Source organism: Chiloscyllium punctatum, chromosome 23, assembly GCF_047496795.1.
Source record: "Chiloscyllium punctatum isolate Juve2018m chromosome 23, sChiPun1.3, whole genome shotgun sequence".
Classification (NCBI taxonomy): domain Eukaryota; kingdom Metazoa; phylum Chordata; class Chondrichthyes; order Orectolobiformes; family Hemiscylliidae; genus Chiloscyllium; species Chiloscyllium punctatum.
The window spans coordinates 47658213-47679068 of NC_092761.1; the positions used below are offsets into that span (position 1 = coordinate 47658213).

At 45.1% G+C, this 20856-nt stretch overlaps 1 protein-coding gene across 1 annotated transcript in view; it reads left to right on the forward strand.

Annotated features, from left to right (window-relative positions):
• Window positions 1-20856, forward strand: part of LOC140493951 (uncharacterized) — a 296726-nt gene that overhangs the window by 155740 nt on the left and 120130 nt on the right. Inside the window, 3 exon segments of the mRNA XM_072592902.1 lie at window positions 3289-3408; window positions 3411-3602; window positions 19821-20617. Coding sequence (XP_072449003.1) covers window positions 3289-3408; window positions 3411-3602; window positions 19821-20617 — 1109 coding nt within the window.

A 20856-nucleotide genomic window follows, 5' to 3' on the forward strand; every position in this document is an offset into this window, starting at 1 on the left:
AAAATGCTTTTATATTTTAAGGTGTTTTCCTTACCTTAAATGACATCCAAGTGGTAGCTCATGTACCATTCGCAATACCTCCATTATACATCCTACTGGCAAAAACAATTTGATGAATTGCCCATAGTGTTAGATAGATTATCCAGGGGTAAATGTAGGGGAATGGGTCTGGGTGGGTTGCTCTTCAGAGGGTCAGTGTGGGCTTGTTGGGCCAAAGGGCCTGTTTCCACACTGTAGGGAATCTAATCTAATAATGTTATGTCAGCTTCCTTATTTGTGCCTTTGATCCCTCCTGCTTTACCTTGTGCCTCTGTGATCTTGTGATCACACAATCAGGGGAAATTCTATGTCTTCAGTTGCCTGCATCTTCACTGGCTTTTCAACTGGAGTAGGCAGCACACCTACCGGTGAATCAGCAATATAATTTGCAAAGACAAGTTGTATTCCTGGGCCTGAGACGTTGTCCAGTACTCCTACCACAAAATCTCCACTCTTCTCCGGACCCTCTAGCCTCACTTTACATAATTGAGCAGTTTTTGACTCACCGTGAATTGCTGTTACCATTACCTTCTGTGGCAATAGTCCCTCAGGAGTGCATATCTCCTTGTCCTTCAGTATTACAGACTGAAGGTATCTGATGTCCCTTAATATTGTAACTTTCTTTCCTACTGCTCCTGGCCTATGTGAATAAACTTTACCCTCGCATGTGTATTTTTTAAGCACTTCCTCCTTAATCAGCCTCTGATCATCTTGTACACTCTGAGGTAGTTGTCTAATTTCCCTTGTGCTTTTTGTTAATAACCAACAAAACCTCCAGGCTTGTCTGGTTTTCCTACATCTGGCTTTCTCCGAGTCCACCAGCACTGTGATTTTGTGTGGCCCACACAATTAGATTGAAAGCACCAGAGCTTTTTAACTTCTCTGTCCCCTTCAAGTGTTTCCTTTCTACCCTGTGGTAAGCTATCCTTATGATTTTCACTGAGATCTACCTTTCCCTTTCCATGTGAGGATTTCTCTTTGCCCCAATTTCTATCCCTCATGGACCGAAATTGATTCTGAAATCCAAACAGGGTTTTATGGACCAGTCGCTTCAGCTGCTAACCTTGCTGTTTTAACTCTCTGCTCTTCCACATGAGATCACACTACTTCAGGCAATGAATTATTGAATTACACCAAAATAATAATCTCTCTAAGGGCATCAGACATTTGCTCGATTTTTAAAGCTCTTATCCATCTATCGAAATTACTCTGTTTGATCCTTTCAAACTTAATATAGTTTGACCAGGGTCCCTCCCTAGATTCCTGAAAAGTTGTCTACTGGCTTCTGGTACAAGCTCATATGAACTTAAAATGGCTTTTCTCACCTCCTCGTACTCCCCAGATACCTCCTCTGATAGTGATGCGAATACCTCACTACCCTATCTACAAGTTTTGCTTGGATCAACAAAACCCACATTGCCACTGGGCACTGCATTTGTTTAGCCACCTTTTCAAATGAGATGAAAATGGCTTCCACATCCTTCTCATCAAATTTAGGCGATGCTTGAACATACTTAAACAGTTTCTCACTAGGCTTCTGACCACCAGGGGCTTGCTCCTCCTTACTCTCTTCCTCACTAAGCCTACCCTCAGACTTTATCTCCAGCCTTTTAAACTGACTTTCCATTTAAAGTGTTAGTTTCTGAAGTTTAAAAGCTTTCTCTTTTTTCTTTCTCTGCTCTCTCTTTCCCCTCTCTTCTGCTGCTCTTTTTCTCTCTGCTCTGCTTTTAAACATAACTTAAACTGTTTCATTTCTGCTGCCCTTTCCTTTATCTCTTGCCTCTAACACAGGCTGCTTTGTTTGCAATTGAATTCTTGCCATCTCTGTAGATTCTGATGGTTTCTCCAGCAAGTTTAAATGCTGAGCTACTGCTGTGATGAGCTCTCCTTTCCTCACTGAAGCAAGCAGTTCCAATTCCAACTTCTCTGTTAATTCTTGCAGCCTAGTCTTATTCACCTTTCACAAACCTTCCAAAGTCACTGTATCCGCTTCCAGAAAATGTTTGGCTATTGAAAGAGCCAATACTATCCCAAGCGTTGTCTACCCAACCAAGCCAACATCCGAAATAAAGACACTAGCACCTACCACTCATTGTTTAAAATCCTGCGAAGAGCCCCCAGTCCGTTATGGACTGAGCCGAACCACTCAAAACGTTTTAAAGCAGACAGCCCAGACCATGACTTTGCAATTTGTTTTGTAAGTGTACAGTGAAAGTTAACCGGATTAAGTTAGTAAGGTTGACTACCAAAGTTAAAACAGACAAAACATTTATTCACAAAATTACACAATGAAACACGAATAACAGAATAACAAACTCCTACAGAACTCAACCTATCCAAACTAGACTTAAGTATGCTGTTCTGAATATACACAACAGTCCCAGGAAGCAAACTCTCTTGAAAAACGGTGCAAATGGAATAGATGCTTAAAGGTTGAAGTTAGAGGGCAGAAGAGAGAGATTTTGTTTCCACACAGCTCACTGTTGAACTCCCAACCAGTTCTGGACTGAATTCAACTGCTCAGCTCAGCGAGAGAGCTGAACACTCCCTTTTCATTATACAGGTCACTTCTAAAACATGACCACTTTAGCCTGAAGTCTTATATGTTTACATATAAATAAAAAGGCCTCTCAATACCCTTTAATCTCTGTACCAAACCCCAGACTGATCAGAGCCTGGCCTAGTTTATTAGCACTCTGGAAAACATTAAGCACAGAATATCCTTGAGGCAAGGAACAGCTTTTAGAGAAAAAACAAACCAGTATTGTGACAATGGGATGTTACTATATTGAAACAGTTCATTAGTAATGGTGACTGCACCTATTATTTGGACAAGTTTCTAATCGACTTAAGTTATTCTAAATTTTTCTTTCTTTCATTATATTTTAACTAGTGTTTAAATAAATTGTGTTTTGCTAACCATCAAGTAGTTTGACCGGCCACATTGCATCTGGAACAGATTCTCTAAAATTCATTCATCTTTAAGAAAATGTTGGGGTCTAGATTACTGCCTTAAAGTATGTTGAGGAGTTCTGACAGGGTCCATAACAATTCCCCCACCCCAAGACCTTTGCCATTCACTTTATCTAAGCCATTTGTAATTTTATAAATCTTGTAAGGTCACCCCTCAAACTCTGTTCCAGGGAAATAAGTCCCAGCCTATTGAGCTTCTCCTGAAAACTCAAAACTGCTAACCCTGGTAATGATTTTGTAAATCTTTTCTGCCCCCTCTCCAATTTAACAATATAGACTTGATCCAAATACGGTTGGTGAATGGGATGGATGCATGTTCCGGGAGAGTTGAACTCAGTTACAAGGACATTTGGGGAGCGGTTTGCGATGATGTGTGGGACCTTCAGGACACGAATTTGCATGTAAACAAATGGGCTGTGGACCAGCCAGATCAGCCCCTGGGGGCGCTCAGTTTGGCGAGGCCACTGGAACCTTCTGGTTGGATGACGTTAAGTGTAAAGGGCAGGAGTCACACTTTCTCCAGTGTCCGTCGAACCTAGTTGGAAAACACAACTGCAACGCAGGAGAGGCAGCAGCTGTTACTTGCTCAGGTGTGTTTTCTGTCATTCAATGTAACCAAGATATTTTCAAGTAAAATATAATCTCAGAGAACTGCATTGATGATTATAAATATGAGAATATGTGCATAATTAAAGAGTCACAGAGTCATATAGCACAGAATCAGGCCCTTTGGCTCAACTCATCTATACCCAGCCAGTTTCCTAAATTGAACTCATCCAATTTGCATGTGTTTGGCCCAAATCCCTCTAAACCTTTCCTATCCATGTACCCATCTAGATGCCTTTTAAATGTTGTGATTGTACCCGCCTCTATCACTTCCCTCTGGCAGCTCATTCCATACACGCACCCCGCTCTGTGTGAGAACTTTGCTGGTCAGGTCCTCTTGTCTTATACTTGCACCCTCTAGTTTTGGAATCCCCTACCCTGAGGAAAAGACCTTGCCTCCTCACCTTATCTATATCCCTTGTGATTTCATAAATCTCTGGAAGGTCATCCCTCAGTCCCTGACACTCCAGGGAAATTGGTCCCAACCCATCCAGCCTCTCCTTATAAATCAAACCTTCCAGTCCCAGCAATATCCTCATAAAACGTTTTCTGCACCCTTTCCTGTTTAACAACATCCTTTCTTTAAGAGCAACCAGAATTATATGCAGTGTTCTGAAAGTGACCTCACCAATGTCTTGTACAGCCGTAACATGACGTCACAACTCTAACACACATTGCTCAGACCAATGAAGGTGAATGTTCCAAATGTTTTCTTAATGACCCTGTCCACCCGTGACACCACTTTCAAGGAATGAGTTTAAGAGGGACTTCCGCCTTGGAACACTTCAACCCCAGGGCATCAATGTGGACTTCACCAGTTTCCTCATTTCCCCTCCCCCCACCTTACCCCAGTTCCCACCTTCCAGCTCAGCACCATCCCCATGACCTATCCTACCTGCCAATCTTCCTTCCGACCTATCTGCTCCACCTTCCTCTCTGACCTACCACCTTTATCCCTAGCCCCATCCACTTATTGTACTCTTTGCTACCTTTTCCCCAGTCCCATCTCTCTCCCATTTATCTCTCCACCCTGGACACTCGCTGCCTTCAGTCCTGATGAAGGACATTTGCCCGAAACGTGGATTTTCCTGCTCCTCAGATGCTGCCTAACCTGCTGTGCTTTTCCAGCACCACTCCAATCTAGATCAAATTTAGGAGCCGCGAGGTTTTGCTTGAACTCTACAAGACCTGGTGAGACTGCACTTGGAAAATTGTGTCCAGTTCTGTTCACCCAATTATAGGAAAGATCTGGAGGCTTTGGAGAGGGTGCAAAGAAGGTTTACCAGGATGCTAGCTCGACTGGACGGCTTGTCTTACAAAAAGAGTTTGAATAAGACGTTTCATCCCCTGTCTAGGTGACATCCTCAGTGCTTGGGAGCCTCCTGTGAAGCACTTCTGTGTTGTTTCCTCCGGTATTTATAGTGGTTTGTCTCTGCCACCTCCGGTTGTCAGTTCCAGCTGTCCGCTGCAGTGGTCGGTATATTGGGTCCAGGTCGATGTGTTTGTTGATAGAATCTGTGGATGAGTGCCATGCCTCTAGGAATTCCCTGGCTGTTCTCTGGCTTGTCCTATAATAGTAGTGTTGTCCCAGTCGAACTCATGTTGCTTGTCATTTGCATGTGTGGCTACTAAGGATAGCTGGTCGTGTCGTTTCGTGGTTAGTTGGTGTTCATAGATACGGATCGTTAGATGTCTTCCTGTTTATCCTATGTAATGTTTTGTGCAGTCCTTGCATGGGATTTTGTACACTACATTGGTTTTGCTCATGCACAAAACACTACATTGCACAAACAGGAAGACAGTCAACGATCAGAAGGATTAGGGAGTGGTATTTTTGTGAACACTTACCTCAGTGCGATTCCAGCAGCAATAATTCTGCATGCTTTGTTCTGCGCATGTGCCAATGTCAGTTACTGTCAGAGCATGGGATATGTACAGTACAATGCATTGAGCAGCTGCATCTCAAACATTAAACTAATAAACGTTCATTGCTCTCCTCTGACAGAAGAATATTGTTGTATATTTTCGGTCTAAGCCCTGTATAACTGCTGCAGGACTGCATTACTCCCATACACACCATTTGCCTTTCTAATTTGTTCTTGTACCTGCATTTCACACAATCTGAACCAACGCCCCAGAAACAGTCAGAAGGCAATCAGCCACAGCCATCTCCTTCTGCAACTACAACTGCACTTGATGATGAGCCTCTCTCCCTGCATTAACAATATTTTTTCAATGTCATGTGTTAATTTTACTTTTGTTTCATTAATAAATATGATTTAACCAGCCATCCAGGCTGTGCTATACTTTGTTATAGGATTTTGGGTGATTTTTGAGCGACCGTGAGTGATATGTTTTGCTGGTAAGCCCCTCACCCACCTTTTCCCTTTGGCCCCATTATTTCTATTATGCGAGGTTTCACTGGAACGCAGCCCTGCATTATCAGAGAACTATCTCTACAGTAAAGCCTGTAGCTGCTGATAAGAGCTTCACTTTGTAGTGCACTAGGAGATCACCTTCCCCTGAATCAAAATTTACAAATTTAAGTCCTGTCGCAGATTGTGTCAACAGACTGATCACAAAATGAAGGAAATTTGGAATTGTCTTCATGTTAGTATCTCCCTGATTTACCAGAGTGTGTCCTTTCTGTTTTCACTGCAGGTCTTTATTCCATTGAGCAGCTCTTTCGCCTTTGCCTCGCAGCTGCCATTCTGTCTCTGCTTACAGTCTTTCTTGCACTAGAACTGAGAAGGAAATCCGAGGCACTGAAGAGTACAGGTGGTTATAAAAGTGTGAAGATTGTATTCATTATGATGGTTTTCTCTTTACCTTTCATAAGTTCGTTAAAGTAACAGGCTGCAAATTTGGAGACAAGTGGATGGTAATGCGACAAATTATGGAAGTAAAATTGTCAATCTCTGAAGTTAGAGTCGCAGAGTGTGGTGCCGGAAAAGCACAGCCAGTCAGGCAGCATCTGTGGAGCAAGATGAAAAGCTTCTGCTCGAAACATTGATTCTCTGACCGGCTGTGCTTTCCCGGCACCACACTCTTTGACTCTGACCTTCAGCATCTGCAGTCTGCATTTTCTCTAAGCTCTGAAGTTACTCTTAGCTCAATATCTGAACATTGTTATAATACTGGAATGCTTAATACAAATTCCACCAGATATCTAGAGAGATTGAATTTTTAAGTTTCTCCTGGGACATGGGCCCCTCTGTCTAGCCAGCATTAATTGCCTTGTTCCTAGTTGCCCCTTGAGGAGATGATGGTATGTGTGCCAGTGCAGTCCATGTGCTATTGGTTGACCCACAATGCCCATAGCAGAGCTGAGTCCATGGAAAGATCAGTCATGATCTGATTGAATGGTGGAGCAGGCTCGATGGGCCAGATAACTCACTCTTTCTGTTTGCTATGTTCTTCGGGAGGGAATTGCAGGATTTTGATCTGGTGACACTGAAGAAACAGATGATATATTTCCAAGTCAGAATGGTGACTGGCTTAGAGGGGAACTTGTTTCTATGTGTTCCAATGTACCTGCTGCCCTTGTCCTAGACTGAAGTAGTTGTGGGTTTGTAAGGTGCTTTCTAAGGACCTTTGGTGAATTTCTGTAGTACATCTTATACAAAGTTAACATTTCAAGTCCAGTGATCCACCTTCAAAAGCAGTTTGAGGAAATCTAGTTGAATGAATATTTGTTCCTTTCACTATACCTGACAAAGGAATTTGTTGTTTGCATTGAATGATCTATTTGACAGTTTCTGATTACAGCAAAGTGACCATGCGAGATGGTGGGAGGGTAAGGCACTCCACACAGATTCTCTGCTCCACCCATTCTTTTTTGTTCTTTTCTTCACTCTCTTTCTTCCTGCTTTTTATTTCAATTTGCCCAGAGGGGAATGGAGGAACTGGTGAGGTCAGAGGCAAATCCCAGAGCCGGAGGGAAGCAGTCCTGGAGTGAAGGCCAGTGAGTGGAAGTGATCCTGGAGTGGAGGCTAGTGAAGGGGAATCAGGTCTCAAAGCATGGGGCAGTGAGGGGGAATCAAGTTCTGGAGCAGGGGGCAATGAGGGAGATAGAGTCCCAGATTGAAAGTCAGTAAGAGGGATTGAGTCCTGGAGCTGGGAGGCAGTGAGGGGGATCGAGTCCCGGAGCAGAGGGCAGTGAGGGGGATCGAGTCCTGGAGTGGGGGACAGTGAGGGGATCAGGCCCTGAAGTGGAGGGCAGTGAGGGGGATTGAGTCCTGGAGTGGGGGCAGTGAGGGGGATCGAGTCCTGGAGTGGAGGGCAGTGAGGGGGATTGAGTTCCAGAGTGCAGGACAGGGAGGGGGCGTCCAGTCAGAGGGTGGAGGGCAGTGATGGGGCATCCAGTCCCAGGGTGGAGGGTAGTGAGGGGGGATCCAGTCCCAGGGTGGAGGGCAGTGAGGGGGGATCCAGTCCCAGAGTGGAGGACAGTGAGGGGGGTCCAGTCTCAGAGTGGGGGACAGTGAGGGGGGTCCAGTCTCAGAGTGGAGGGCAGTGAGGGGGGTCCAGTCCCAGAGTGGAGGACAGTGAGGAGGGTCCAGTCTCAGAGTGGGGGACAGTGAGGGGGGTCCAGTCTCAGAGTGGAGGGCAGTGAAAGGGGATCCAGTCCCAGGGTGGGGGACAGTGAGGGGGGATCCAGTCCCAGGGTGGGGACAGTGAGGGGGGATCCAGTCCCAGAGTGGGGGACAGTGAGGGGGGGATCCAGTCCCAGAGTGGGGGACAGGGAGGGGGGTCCAGTCTCAGAGTGGAGGGCATTGAGGGGGGTCCAGTCTCAGAGTGGGGGACAGTGAGGGGGGTCCAGTCCCAGAGTGGGGGACAGTGAGGGGGGTCCAGTCTCAGAGTGGGGGACAGTGAGGGGGGTCCAGTCTCAGAGTGGGGGACAGGGAGGGGGGTCCAGTCTCAGAGTGGGGGACAGTGAGTGGGGTCCAGTCTCAGAGTGGGGGACAGTGAGGGGGGTCCAGTCCCAGAGTGGGGGACAGTGAGGGGGGTCCAGTCTCAGAGTGGGGGACAGTGAGGGGGGTCCAGTCTCAGAGTGGGGGACAGGGAGGGGGGTCCAGTCTCAGAGTGGAGGGCATTGAGGGGGGGTCCAGTCCCAGGGTGGGGGACAGTGAGGGGGGATCCAGTCCCAGAGTGGGGGACAGTGAGGGGGGATCCAGTCCCAGAGTGGGGGACAGTGAGGGGGGATCCAGTCCCAGAGTGGGGGACAGTGAGGGGGGATCCAGTCCCAGAGTGGGGGACAGTGAGGGGGGATCCAGTCCCAGAGTGGGGGACAGTGAGGGGGGATCCAGTCCCAGAGTGGAGGACAGTGAGGGGGGATCCAGTCCCAGAGTGGGGGACAGTGAGGGGGGGTCCAGTCCCAGAGTGGGGGACAGTGAGGGGGGTCCAGTCCCAAAGTGGGGGACAACAAGGAGAAGCAAGTCTGAGAGAAAACGTCGGTGCGGGGCTAGCTCTTGGACTGGGTTCTGGTGCAGCTGGTCAGACCACATTTGGAAGTCCCTGTGTCCAACTACTGCAATGTAACGTTCATGTGAGATTTGTTTCTATGAATGTAACAACTAACCTCTAACAGTGTCTTATTTATGTAAAGTAATGCAACTACTTTTCTTTCTTATTCCTGTTTTGTACCTCAGCTCTTTGTATCTAAGATGATGCTATAAGAGGTGACATGGTAAAATGTTTCCCGGTCCTCCTGTTCTTCTGTACTTGAGTACACGTGACAATAAAGGATACTTTATTCTATTCTCTGACCAGTTATTGTTTTGAAGCTTGTACACAAAACATGCCTGGATTTGATTTAATCTCTTTTCTTGAATGAAGTTGAGAAGCCACACAACAGACAGAAGAATAAATCCCTTCACCAAAGACTTTCACTCTGGTCCATCATGAAGATAGAGTGAAAGGATTCCTCATCAGCTGCAAGATGTGAGATTCAAAGTTTGGGAGAAGATTTGTAGCTTGGGTGCTCATTGTTGTGGTTCTGTTCGCCGAGCTGGGAATTTGTGTTGCAGATGTCCCCTGTCTAGGTGAGATCCTCAGCGCTTGGGAGCCTCCTGTGATGTGAGATTTTGAGAAGCTGGTGCAACATTGACTGCTTAAGATTGAAGAAAATACCAAATAAAGACCTAGGGTCCAGAGGCATCCCAATCCCATGAACAAAGATAATATTAAATAACATTATAACAAAAGAGAAATAAGAAATTGCATTTGTTCAGCAAGTGAATAGTCTGAGAACTATGTGTTCAGTGAACCTAATGACAAATATATCTACAAGATATGAAAGATACAAAACAGGGATATATGTCATGTTGGGGCCATCGTTGATTTTCTTCATTTTGGAGCTATGAGCTGTGGTTGAACCTTGAATTTGGAACTTTGATTGGCTGTTTTCTCCTGTTTCATTTCTGTTTGCCTTTGGGAAAGGCCTGGAAAGATAACTGCAGGTTAATTATTGTTCGAAGAATGCTGCAGACATTTCAGCACCAGAATGTGCTACGCTCAAGGATTGGCAGCTGATATTGGTCAATCAAGGGCAATTCAGTGCTGACCAGACAATCACAGGGAACTTTGGAAAAGGGAAATCATCAATTCAACTGTTTGTGGCTGGGTTTTCTTTGTGATAGAAGGCTACATTCTGGGAAGTTGTGTGTTATATTATCGCTAGCTTTATATTCAGTTAATAAATTGTTGAATGTTTTGATAAAAGATCCCAGTTTATAAGAGAACAAATGTTCCTCGAACCCAGTTGGAAGCTGTTTGCAGTGACTGGAAACCTCAAAATTCAACCATATCCAATCCCATGTGCCAATGATACAACACATTGTTTAAAGATTCAGTAAAAAAAAAGTACTCATTGTTATCACAGTTATCAAACTGGTGAGTTTACTTCCTTTCAATTTATCCCTTTCATTGTTTCTGTCTGACTGTGTGTGTGTGGTGGATATGATCAAAGAAGACTGAGTTAAAATCATTGACGTGAATTCGATTACCTTGCTGTTTAGCTTGACTCTGTTAAATGTACGGCATTAATAATAAATTGTTCATTTCTGTTTAAGTTATAAATTTGGAGTTGGATATCTGTTCTTCTTAAAATTTGGTTCAGAACAGTAGGTCAATCTTGAGGTTCATTGATTATGTTAATTTCACTACCTTGTGAATCCAGTGATAGCTAACTTGGCTTGCTGTCTTTGTGACCTTTCCAAGGTTAATTGCACTGTCACGTTATTGGCTGGAACAGTCACTGAACAGGAATTAAATTTTGAAATCTCAGGTGACGGGAGAGGTTGAGATGGAGAATTCTCAACTGGTCATTGAGCCATACAGTCTTACACCATGAACAGGAATTAAATTTTGAAATCTGTCCATGATGTATACAACCCTGAGTCTGGCCTTCCATGCTACATTGTCATTGTGAACACTTGCCCAAGCCTTCCTCTGTGCTTGGTGATCACAAACAAGTCCAGGTCTTGCTGCAAATCAGCCCGTTCCCATACCAGGGCAAGGTCATTGCCAGTCAAAACAGGCTGCTTATACACTAAGCCTGTTTTTCACATTGAAATAACTCCGCAGAGGCCAGTATCCCACCAGCAAGTCACCCTTTAGTTACAATTGTATCATACTAACACTGGTCTGGCTTCCTCAGAGCCAGCTCTCAGAGTGAGCAGAACCTCTGACACTCCTGTTCCTATCTGTCAGCTAGGGCTCCCTGATTGGGCCAGGTTAACAGCTGGTCCACCTGGCTGACATAATCACAATCACTACTGCTACAATTACAACATTTATAGGGCATTTGAACAGGTACATGGATGGGAAAGGTTTAGAGGGATATGGGCCAAATGCAGGCAAATGGGACAACTTCATTTTATAAAACCTGGTCAGCATGGGTGAGTTGGGCCAAACGGCCTGTTTCCACGGTTTTTGACACTATGACTCAATGACCAGTTGAGGATTCTCCATCTCAACCTCTCGAGTCACCTGAGGTGTGGTGACCCTAGGGTTAAACCACCACCAATCATCTCTCCTTAATGAGAGAGCAGCCTAATGATCTGGTAATGCTTTGGTGACTTTGTCCTTCAGCGTTTCTTGACAGTTTATGTTTTCCCGGAAGAGGACGAACCAACTCAGTGATAATCAAACTAAATTTGTTCACAATAATAGACGTTTACAGAAAACCTTTCTTAATGTCTACCCAAATCCCACCAGTTGAATGATTTCTTGAAAAGTATCACTGTTCGCAAGACTTTTTTTCTATTTGGAAGCATTCCCAGTTCAGAGTTAGATCTTTAGGATATGAAATTAAATAATTTTATTTTGGCCATGTCTGCAGTATTGTGTGCAGTTCTGGTCCCCACACTGTAGGAAGGAAGTGGAGGTTTTGGAGGGGTTACAAAAGAGGTTGACTGAGATGGTGCCTGGATTGGAGTGTATTAACTATGAGGAGAGGTTGGACAAACCCAGATCGTTTTCACTACTGTGTCAGAGACTGAGGGTTGACCTGATAGAAATGCAGTCGATCCCCCCCTTCTCCCCCACTGCCCCCCCCCCCCCCCACACACACACACCTCTCCCCGCTTCCCCCCTCCCCCACCCACAGGGGATCTGTTCCAAGACCTATTGCAGAAGCCCAAAACCATGGATAGGTGCAAATCTCTTCATTTAAATGGGAGATGTACCTTCCCAGCAGCCTCCTGGTCCCTGGTTCTGGGAAGTTCCCTATAATATGTATGGGCCATGGAAATCCACAGGTGCCTGATTAGATTAGATTAGATTACTTACAGAGTGGAAACAGGCCCTTCGGCCCAACAAGTCCACACCGCCCCACCGAAGCGCAACCCAACCATACCCCGACATTTACCCCTTACCTAATACTATGGGCAATTTAGCATGGCCAATTCACCTGATCTGCACATCTTTGGACTGTGGGAGGAAACCGGAGCACCCGGAGGAAACTCACGCAGACACGGGAGAACATGCAAACTCCACACAGACTGAAACCACGGTAACGGGACTCGCAGGTACAGGGTCTCCCTGTCTATAAAATATTGAGACGCACATATAAGGTAGATACTTGGAGTCTTTTCCCCCAGGGTGAAAATGTCAAATATTCAGAGGTTATAGGTTTAAGGTGAGAGGGAGAAGATTTTAAGAATATGTGCAAGGCATATCCAGATAGTAGTAGGTTCCCAGCTGCATGAACAGGGAGAGAATAGAGGGACATGGATCATGTGTAGGCAGATGGGATCAGTGTAACATAGCACAGAACATAGAACATTACAGTACAGTACAAGCCCTTCAGCCCTCGATGTTGCGCCGACCTGTGAAACCAATCTGAAGCCCATCTAACCTCCACCATTCCATTCTCATCCATATGTCTATCCAATGACCATTTAAATGCCCTTAAAGTTGGCAAATCTACTACTGTTGCAGGTAGGGCGTTCTACACCCCTACGATACCCTGAGTAAAGAAACTCCCTCTGACATCTGTCCTATATCTAACATCCCGCAATTTAAAGCTATGTACTCTCGTGCTAGCCATCACCATCTGCGGAAAAAGGCTCTCACTGTCCACCCTATCTAACCCTCTGATTATCTTATATGTCTCAATTAAGTCCCTCTCAACCTTCCCTCTAAAGAGAACAGCCTCAAGTGCCTCAGCCTTTACTCATAAGACCTTCCCTTCAGACCAGGCAACATCCTGGTAAATCTCCTCTGAACCCTTTCCAGGGCTTCCACATACTTCTTATAATGCAATTACCAGAACTGTACACAATACTCCAAGTGTGGCCACACCAGAGTTTTGTACAGCTGCAACATGACCTCATGGCTCCAAAATACAATCCCTCTGCCAATAAAAACTAACACACTGTATGCTTTCTTAACAACCCAACAACCTGGGTGGAAACCTTCAAGGATCTATGTACCTGGACACTGAGATCTCTTTGCTGATCTACACTACCAAGAATCTTACCATTAGCCCAGTACTCTGCATTCCTGTTGATCCTTCCAAAGTGAATCACCTCACACTTTTCCGCATTAAACTCTACATGCACCCTCTCAGCCCAGTTCTGCAGCTTATCTATGTCCCTCTGTAATCTACAACATCCTTCAGCACTATCCACAACTCCACTGATCCTCGTGTCATCACACATTTACTAACCCATCCTTCTACAACCTCATCCAGGTCATTTATAAAAATAACAAACAACAGTGGACCCAAAGCAGATCCTTGCAGTACACAACTAGTAACTGAACTCCAGAATGAATATTTCCCATCAATCACCACCCTCTGTCCTCTTTCAGCTCGCCAATTTCTGATCCAAACAACTAATTCACCCTCAATCCCATGCCTCCGTATTTTGTGCAATAGCCGACTGTGGGGAACCTTATCAAACGCCTTACTGAAATCCATATACACCACATCAATCGCTTTACCTCCATCCACCTGTTTGGTCACCTTCTCAAACAACTCAATAATGTTTGTGAGGCATGACCTACCCTTCACAAAACCGTGTTGAGTATTCCTAATCACATTTTCCTGTCGTGATTATTATAAATCCTATCTCTTACAACCATTTTCAACATTTTACCCACAACTGAAGGGGGCTCACAGGTCTATAATTTCCTGGGTTGTCTCTAGTCCCCTCCTTGCTGTCCTCCAGTCTTCTGACACTATTCCTCTAGACGTGGTCAGACACAGACATGGGGTCTGTGTCTGTACTGTTCTACACTCTATGAAAGTGTCCATACTTACATCAGTTTGCCTCGATGGAGCAAAGCTAAAAATCACACAACACCAGGCTTTGTGGAAGCACCAGCTTTAGTTTCAGTGCTCTTTCATTAGGAACCACATGAAGGTCCAGCACTCCAAACACAAGTGCTTCCAAGTGAAGCTTTTGGACTATAACCTGGTGTTGTGTGATGTTTAGCTTTGTCTACCCCAGTGCAAAACTAGCTCCTCCACATCATGTGCTCCCATCCATAGGGCAGCATCGAGATGGGAGCAGTTTTCCAATTTGCAGTGGTCAATCGCAAACTAGTAGCAAGCAAACATTTTTGCTGCTAGATTTTGGCTACATCAGAACAGAAGAGTTGTCAATCACATTTTCTTTAAAATCAGTATTGTACCATTAAAAGATCCAACACATTAGCTGCAGATCAACTGGAACTTCATAGACTTGTTGGATTAAAGACTTGTTCTCTGAATGAATGCCGTGACTATGAAGATGTGGTGTGTGAGATTTAAACACCAGCTCTCCTTTGTTTCAGGGAGGGACTGAAAATTAGCAACAACTGAGTTGCTAATCGAAGCAAGCACATCCACTAGAAATATCTGACAAATACGTGTTTCTACAAATGACAGATTCAACACATTTTTATTTCACTCCTGGCTCGGAAAAGCTGCATTAGCAACTATTTTTAGTGCTTGTAAACTCCAAGTAAGTTGAAGAAATGATGCATGTGAATATATAGAGAGAGATAGAGACAAAGAAAGAAAGAGAGAGAGAGAAAGAAAAAGATAAGAAAATTTGAAGGTGGCAGATAAGGGACATTATTTATTAAGATTAGAAAACCGCTGACTAGTCACAACCACAAACCGTACCTTGTCTAATGATTGAGTACGGCTCCTCTGTTTGACCACAGCTACAGGCAGGAAGTAAAACCAAACTCCTGTCAGATCGTGTGATCACAGAAAGTGGAACCCGTGCCCACGGACTTCCTCCCTCCTCACTCCTTCAACCTTCTGGGTGAAATAGTAATGTCCCTGCACTTCACTCAAACTATGTTCGCTGCTCACAGACAGGTCTTCTCCACACTGGAGAGACAAAACACAGACTCCGTGATCACTTTGCAAAACACCTATATTCTGTCTGTAAAAATGACCCTGAGCATCCAGTTGTGTGCCCCTTCAACACCCCACCGTGCCTCCCCTCCCCCTAGCCAATATTTCTGACTTGGGGTCTTGCTGCTGTGCTCCAGTAAAGCTCAGAGCAAGCTGGAAGAGCAGCATCTCATCTCCTGCCTGGGAACCTTGCAGCCTTCAGGACTCAGTATCGGATTCACACATTTCAGACCCGGATAAATCTCCTTCCATATCCCTTACCCAGCCCCTACAGCCCAGACCCTGTAATGACCGGGGTTGCTTTCAGTCCAACTGACCCATTCTCACCTCCTCATTGTCCTCACTGTCAGCTTTTCTCCTTTCCTAGGCCGACTATTTATTATTCCTTTGTCTTCAAACTTGCGTTCTCTCTCTTTGGACTCTATCTCAGCCTATCTGCACACTCGTTGCCCTCCCACTCACTATCCTTAAGCACATAGACTACCTTTTCCTCACTGCTGTCAGTCCTGAAGAAGGATCACTGGATTTGAAATGCAAATTCTCTTTCTCTCTCACTCTCCACAGATGCTGCCAGACCTGCTGAGTTTCTCCAGCACTTTCTGCATTTTTAACCTACAACCTTAACTCTTTCTCTCACTCTCTCCGCTGATGTTGTCAGACCTTCTGAGTTTCTCCAGCAATTTCTGTTTTTATTTCAGGACTTTAGCATCCACAGTTTTCACATTGACGTTGTCAGATTGTCACTTCCTGGAGTGATCAGTGTTGAGAGATCAATTAGCCAGGAATTGGTTTCGTAGTTACAACTCAAGTTTCAAACTTGTATTCCTTTTAAAGCTCCATTGTTCCATTCAGTGGATAAGGGGTTATACACGTTATCCTCACAATGACCACTCTGCGGTTGGACAGAATGCTTCTGTAGAGACCAAACTGAGACACTCATTCATTACAGCTGTATAATTTCCATTAACAAAAACTCATCACACTAAAATGTTTCTAATATACATTGCACACCATGCAAATTTAAATTGGATCCTCAGGATTAGTCATTAAAACCCCATGCTCTTTCATTCCAATGAACTAGGCTTTGAAGATAAAGACAAAAATACCAGTGAAACCTGCACATGATTCTGAAATGGACACGAAACCCAGGAGGGATGGAATCCAGAATGAGGGATAATCATTTTCCCGTAGGAGTGTGAAACAATGGAAGCACTGATGGTTGCAACAACTCATGAAGAATGACTAAAAAGGAACCATTGTTTGTTGTTGAACATGACAATAGAACCGCATGGGCTAGTCATAGCCTGGGGTGGCCAGTTCACAGACACCGTCCCTGAGTCTGCTTCATAAAGAGCTCAGGTGATGCAGTCCAAATGGGCAGGCCATTACCAAGAGAATTTATGAGTAGATTAATTAGTGATTCGCCATGGGCCTTGGAGGGGTTAGCACAATAACTTTGCTGGAATGGCACAATGGTTAGCATTGCTACCTCACAGCCAAGGGGCTTGAGCTCTATTCCAGCCTCGGGTGATTCTGTGAGTTTGCGCATTATCCCTGTGTCTGTATGGGTTTTCTCTGGGTTCTCTGGCTTCCTCCCACAGTCCAAGATGGGCAGGCTAGGTGAATTGGCCATACTAAATTGTTTAGGAATGTATAGGTTAGGCGCATTAGTCAGGGGTAAATGTCGGGTCATAGGTTAAGGGAATGGGTCTGGGTGGATTACTCTTCGGAAGGACAGTGTGGACTTGTTGGCTGAAGCGCCGGTGTCCACACTGTAGGATTCTATGAATAGTCTAATACCACTATTGCTAGATTATTAATCCCAGAGAACTATTTATTGTTTTGAGGGCTGGAGTTTGAATCCTGACTATGGCTAATGGTAGAATCTGAATTCAATTGAAAGCATGTAAAATTAAAAGTCTAATGAAGCTGCTGTCAATTTTTGGGGGGGGGGGCACAAACAAATCATCTGGTTGAGTTTCACCCTATCAGGTCGAAATCTGTTGTGCTTACCGCCTCTGGTATTCCTCAGGATATACAATGCTTATGGATTTTCTACTCAACCCGTTCAGAGATTGCACACCTTGTAATTTTTGAGAAGGCTTGAAGCTCAGGTTGACGTTCAGGTTGTAAGTTTGCTCGCTGAGCTGGAGGGTTTGTTTGCAGATATTTCGTCACCCCGCTGGGTAACATCATCAGTGAGTCTCCGGTAAAGCGCTGGTGTTCTGCTGGATAACAGCTTCCAATTAGTTTCCAATCTACTCAAACACTAGGAAGTACATGAACAAAATTAGTCCATCGCTCATTCAGAACTTCAGACACAGCTCATCACAATTACACTTGTGTATGTTCAACATTCAAAAATTTACTCCTCCCCAGGATCTGGTTCCCTGAGGACAAAAAGGAAATTTTTGTCACATACTGTGTCTTTCATAACTGAACAAAATGGGTTGGACTAATTTGGTAATTCATAAACCAGTAGAAATAGGAATACAATAGTAGGCCATTCAGCCCCTTGTACCTGCTCTGCTATTCAATAGGATCATCGCTGATCCCACAATCCTCACATCCATTTTCCTGTCCTTTGCCTTGGTTCCCCCACTGATCAAGAATCTATTGATGGCAGCTTTCAATATACACAAGGACTCTGACCTCACACAGCCCTCTGTGGTAAGGAGTTCCAAAGACTCACAACCCTCTGAGAAAAGAGATTCCTCTTCATCCCAGTCTTCAATTGGCACCCCTTTATTCAAAGATTGTAATCTCTGAGCTTTACCAGGGCCATACCCTGACCAATAGGTGTGGTATAAAACTGAAACAATACCTGTCCCAAGCAGCATGAGTGGCTGCATTCTCAATTGCAACACCCCTGTAAGTCACAATCCACTTACTGCCAGATTACTCTCTGCCTCTCATCTCATGCAGGGTAAGTATTGTTCCTCTTCACAATTGTCCTCAAGAGTGTATCTTCAAGGATGTGCAATATTTATCCTTGAAACACTGTGAGACATTTTCGCTCATGGAAACTGGAGATGTTAATACCAGGATTGATTTTACAAAGATAAACCATAGAAACACAGAGATTGGAGCAAGAGTAGGCCATTCTGCCCCTTGAGCCTGCTCCACCATTCAATATAATTGTGGCAGGCCATTGAGCTCAATAGTCCCATCCTGCACCCCTCCTCCCCCATATCTTTTGTTCTCTTCAGCCACAATCTACCGCCTTTTGGAAACGCAAAATGCTTTGGCCTCAGGTAGTGAATCCCACAGGCTGACCACTCTCTGGAAGAAATTTCTCTTTATCTCAGTCCAAAAAGGTTTATTCTTTATCCTTTAACAGTGATCCCCATTTCTGTACTCCCTGGTCATCGTGAACATCTTTCCTGCATCTAACCTGTCTAGTCCTGTCAGAATTTTATAGCTTTCTGTGAAATCCTCCTCCCACTTCTCATTTGTCAAAACTCCAGTTATTTTATAATGCAAACTGACTCAATCACTCCTCGTACATCAGTCCTGACATTCCAGTCCAAACAATCTGGAAAATCTTTGGAGCATTGTCTCTGTTGCAGGAACATCCTTCCTCAAGTAAGGAGACCACGACTATACTCAGTCTTTCATGTGTGGACTCACCAATTGCAGCAAGACATCCCTGCCCCTGTACTCTACTCCTCTCACTAGGAAGGCCAATGTGCGACCATTGCATCTGCAATGCACACTTTCAGCAACTTGTGACAGGGGACACCCAAGTCTGGTTTAGCATTCTCCTCTCTCAGTTCACAACCATTCAGGTAATAATCCACCTTCCTATTTTTGTTGTCAAACTGTCTTCCTGTTTTTGCTTTGAAATCTATCCAGAACTTAAAAACCACCTGCTTGTGCTGGTGATGCCTCCCTCCCGGATGAGTTGAACAGCTTCTCTGCAAGGGTTTGAGGCATGAAATGACGTGGCAGTGAGGAAGACCATCGCCCTTCCCAATGACCAGGTGCTGTGTCTTACCATGACCAACGTGAGGAAAACCCAATGCAGAGTCACCACATGTGCTGGATCAGATAATATCCCTGGCAGAGTGCGCAGAGGATGCGCTGATGTACTGGCAGATATTCTCATAGACATCTTTAACATCTCCCTGAGTTGTGCCATAGTTCCAACGTGCTTCAAGGCCGCTGCCATTGTCCCCATGCTGAAGAAGTCTCCTGAGTCCTGCCTCAATGGCTACCACCCTGTTGCGTTAACACTCATCATCAAGAAGTGTTTTCTTGTGATGAGGCATATTAACACCTGCTGCCCCCCGCCACCCCCCATCACTGGGCACCCTGCAGTTCACGTATCATCCCAACCACTCAACAGATGATGCCATCTCCGTCACCCTCCATCTGGCCCTCACCCACCTGGTCAAGAAGGACACCTATGTCAGATTACTGTTCATAGACCTCAGTTCTTCAGTCAACACTATCATTCCTCAATACCTGCTTGGAAAGCAGAGTCCGCTGGGCCTGAATACCTCCCTCTGTAACTGGATCCTGGACTTCTTGACTGGGCGACCTCAGTCAGTCTGGATTAGGAACATAATCTCTAACACCACCATGCGGAGCACAGGAGCCCCCCAGGGCTGTGTGCTCAGTCCACTGCTGTTCACCCTGCTGACACATGACTGTGCTGCGATGCACAGCTTGAATCATATTGTTAAGTTTGCTGATGACACGACATTAGTGGGTCTCATCAGCAGGAACAATGAGTCAGCGTACCGAGAGGATGTGCAGCAGCTAATGGACTGGTGCAGAGCCAACGGCCTGCCTCTGAGTGTGGCTAAAATGAATGAGATAGTTGTTGATTTCAGGAGGGCAGGGAGCGATCACTCTCCATTGAACATTGACGGCTCCCCCATGGAGATCGTGAAGAGTACCAAATTTCTTGGTGTCCACCGAGTGGAGAATCGCCTGGTCCCTCAACACAAGCTTCATAGCCAAGAAAGCCCAGCAGCATATCTACTTTCTGCACAGGATGTGGAAAGCCCACCTCCCAACCCCCACACCCCCAATTCTCACCACATTTACAGAGGGTTCATTGAGAGTCCCCTGAGCTGCTTCATCACTGCCTGGTTCAGGAATCGCACCGCCTCTGAACATAAGACTCTACAACGGATAGTGAGGATAGCTGAGAGGATGATTGGGATCTCATTGACACCACACGCTGCATCTGAAAGGCTAACAGCATTGTGGACGACTCCACACACCCCTCACTCAAACTCTTCTCCCTCCTGCCATCTAGCAGAAGATACCGGAACATTCAGTCTCTCACGGCCAGTCTGTGCCACAGTTTCTTCCTCCAAGCCATCAGGCTCCTTAACACGGTATAATCACATTCTATTCCATTTGCAATTTTT